The sequence below is a fragment of the Agrilus planipennis genome, unplaced genomic scaffold, assembly GCF_000699045.2.
Source record: "Agrilus planipennis isolate EAB-ADULT unplaced genomic scaffold, Apla_2.0 scaffold352, whole genome shotgun sequence".
NCBI classification, from domain to species: domain Eukaryota; kingdom Metazoa; phylum Arthropoda; class Insecta; order Coleoptera; family Buprestidae; genus Agrilus; species Agrilus planipennis.
Window position 1 is genome coordinate 179,885 of NW_020442457.1, and position 2,660 is coordinate 182,544.

Here is a 2,660-nt window from a genome sequence, read left to right on the forward strand (position 1 = left end):
GATAGTGTAACGTGAAGCCGCTAATCGGTAGTGTTTAAAAGAAGAAAGGCATATTAGTTGTATATCGCGAGTGGTTCATCAGAGTTTGAACAATTAGAAATTGTTGCAAACTATTTAAGAAGTTTGGAATCATGAGTGATAACCAGGGCGATATCGTGAAGATGAAGATGGCAGATTTACGGAAAAAGTTGGAAGAATTGGAGCTGTCTACGCAAGGAAGCAAAAAGGAATTACAGGAGCGACTCCGAACTGCACTGATGATGAACAATGAGGCTATTACGAATGATTATGTCGAACCAGGTGAAGACGAAGAAGATAACGAAAGTGAATACGAAGAAGATGACGAAGACGTTCCCAAAGCGACTAAGACGGGTTGCCGACGGAAGCAAACACGTGAACAAGTATCCCTGACTTTTCGAGATGTGGAAGAATCATTAGAAAAGTTCAGTGGTGATGAAAAACTAAGCGTCACTCGGTGGTTGGATGATTTCGAGGAGATGGCAGAATTGTGTCAGTGGGTTGATGTTCAGAAGGTGGCTTATGCAAAACGTCTTCTCACTGGTTCAGCCAAGCTCTTCGTCCGATACGAAAAATGCGGTAAGACTTGGAAAAGTTTAAAATCCGCGCTAAAAAGCGAGTTTGAGGAAGTGGTGGATAGCTACAAGGTTCACCGCGAGTTATCCAGGCGAAATAAAAGGAACGACGAAACGTATCAAGAGTATACGTATAAGATGCTCGAGATAGCCAGCCAAGCGGATCTGGAACCTCGAACCGTAATAAAGTACATAATAGAGGGAATACCAGAAGACCCAGTTGAGAAATCTATTTTATATGGAGCGAAAACTATCCGACAACTGAAGGAAAGGTTTTCTCAATTTGAAGATATGAAGAGCGAGATGAAGTCCCACAGGAAGATCCAGGACAAGAAAGAAGACACCATAAAACGCGTTTCCACAGGGGAGAAAAGCAGGCTAGGACTTCAAAGCGTATCGAATGTGAAACGGTGTCATATGTGTGGTGACAAAGGTCATTTTAAATCGGAGTGCCCGAATAAACAAAAAGGATTAAAGTGCTTTAAGTGTAATGAGTACGGGCACATTGCGATTAAGTGCGGTAGTTCGGTACCAAAACCCACAAACACCCAGAAGACCAACAGCATTTCAAGGAATCACACCACGAAACATACAAAGGAAATCACCATAACGGACGTCAAACTCACTGCGCTCATCGACACAGGTAGCGATATTACATTAATTAGGACAGACGAATATGTTAGAATAGGTTCACCTAGTTTAATTAAGTCTAGTGTTAAGTTTGATGGTATTGGGTCAAGCGGTAACGAAACGTTAGGAGAGTTTAATGCTGACATAGTAATTGATAATGCAAGATTTAATAATGTAAGATTTCACGTAGTTCCAAGTACGATTCTAAAGTTAGGAGTTCTGATAGGTACGGATTTTCTTAATCAAGTTGATCTAAATATTAGAGAGGGGAAAACAACCATATCCAAAATTGAAAGCCAGTCCTCAACCGATTTCAGTACTCCTGAAATTTTTCATATTAACGCCGTGGAGGACTCGAACGAATTAGATTTATCCAACGTAACAAACAGTCATTACCGTATGCAGATAGAAGAGTTAGTCCATAATTACAAGCCAGAAAAATCCCGTGAAGTTAATGTAAAAATGAAAATAATTCTAAAAGATGACATACCAGTTTATTCGCGCCCACGACGTTTATCTCCGCCCGAACGCAAAGAAGTAGATCAAATTATTAATTCATGGGTTGAAGAAGGGATCGTTCGTCCATCGGACTCTGAGTATGCGAGTCCAATAGTTTTAGTAAAAAAGAAAGATGGTTCAACACGCGTTTGCATTGACTATAGGGCTCTAAATAAAAAAATTATTAAAGATAGATATCCTTTGCCACTGATCGAGGATCAATTGGACCTACTTAATGATGCAACGATTTTTAGCACGGTAGATCTCAAAAACGGTTTCTTTCATGTACCTGTTGACGAGGAAAGCATAAAGTTTACATCTTTTGTCACACCAAATGGTCAATTTGAATTTTTAAAAGTCCCTTTCGGCCTATGTAATTCTCCGTCAATTTTTCAGAAATTTATTAATGCAGTTTTCAAAGATTTAATAGCTAACAGAATAATTTTAACTTATATGGACGATTTAATTGTATTGGCTGTAAATCACGATGAAGCGTTGTCAAGGTTGAAGTTAGTGCTAGATGTTGCAGGTCAATTCGGTTTGGTAATAAACTGGAAGAAGTGCCAGTTTTTACAAGAAAGGATAGANGTCGTTAATGAACAACGATTTGAATTAGGTGGGGATGTTATTGTGTCAATATTGGAAAAGGCTAAGATCTACAGGTAAACCTCGTCTTATTCTTCTTCCAGATTTACAAATATGTGCAATTGGTACTTTTTGAGAGTATAGAACCGAACAATGTCCTTTTCCTAATAAAAAGGCTTGGAACAAAAAAGCGAGAGGAACTTACATGTTTCTTGGTAACGAAAAAGTGTTATTAGTGCAGTGGAAGGACAATAAAATTGCTTCACTGGCTTCCAATTTTGCTGGTGCAGGGCAACCAAACCCAAAAAACTTACCTATCAAAAACAATGATTGCAACGTACAATAAAGGTATGG

At 38.9% G+C, this 2,660-nt stretch overlaps 1 protein-coding gene across 1 annotated transcript; it reads left to right on the plus strand.

The window, feature by feature from the left end:
- Positions 1-131: 131 nt before the first annotated feature.
- On the plus strand, positions 132-1,236 carry LOC112906451 (the record flags this gene model as incomplete). Its single annotated transcript, XM_025980599.1, has 1 exon — positions 132-1,236. A coding segment is annotated over exon 1 (1,105 nt), but the record flags the coding sequence as incomplete, so codon positions are not given.
- Positions 1,237-2,660: the final 1,424 nt, after the last annotated feature.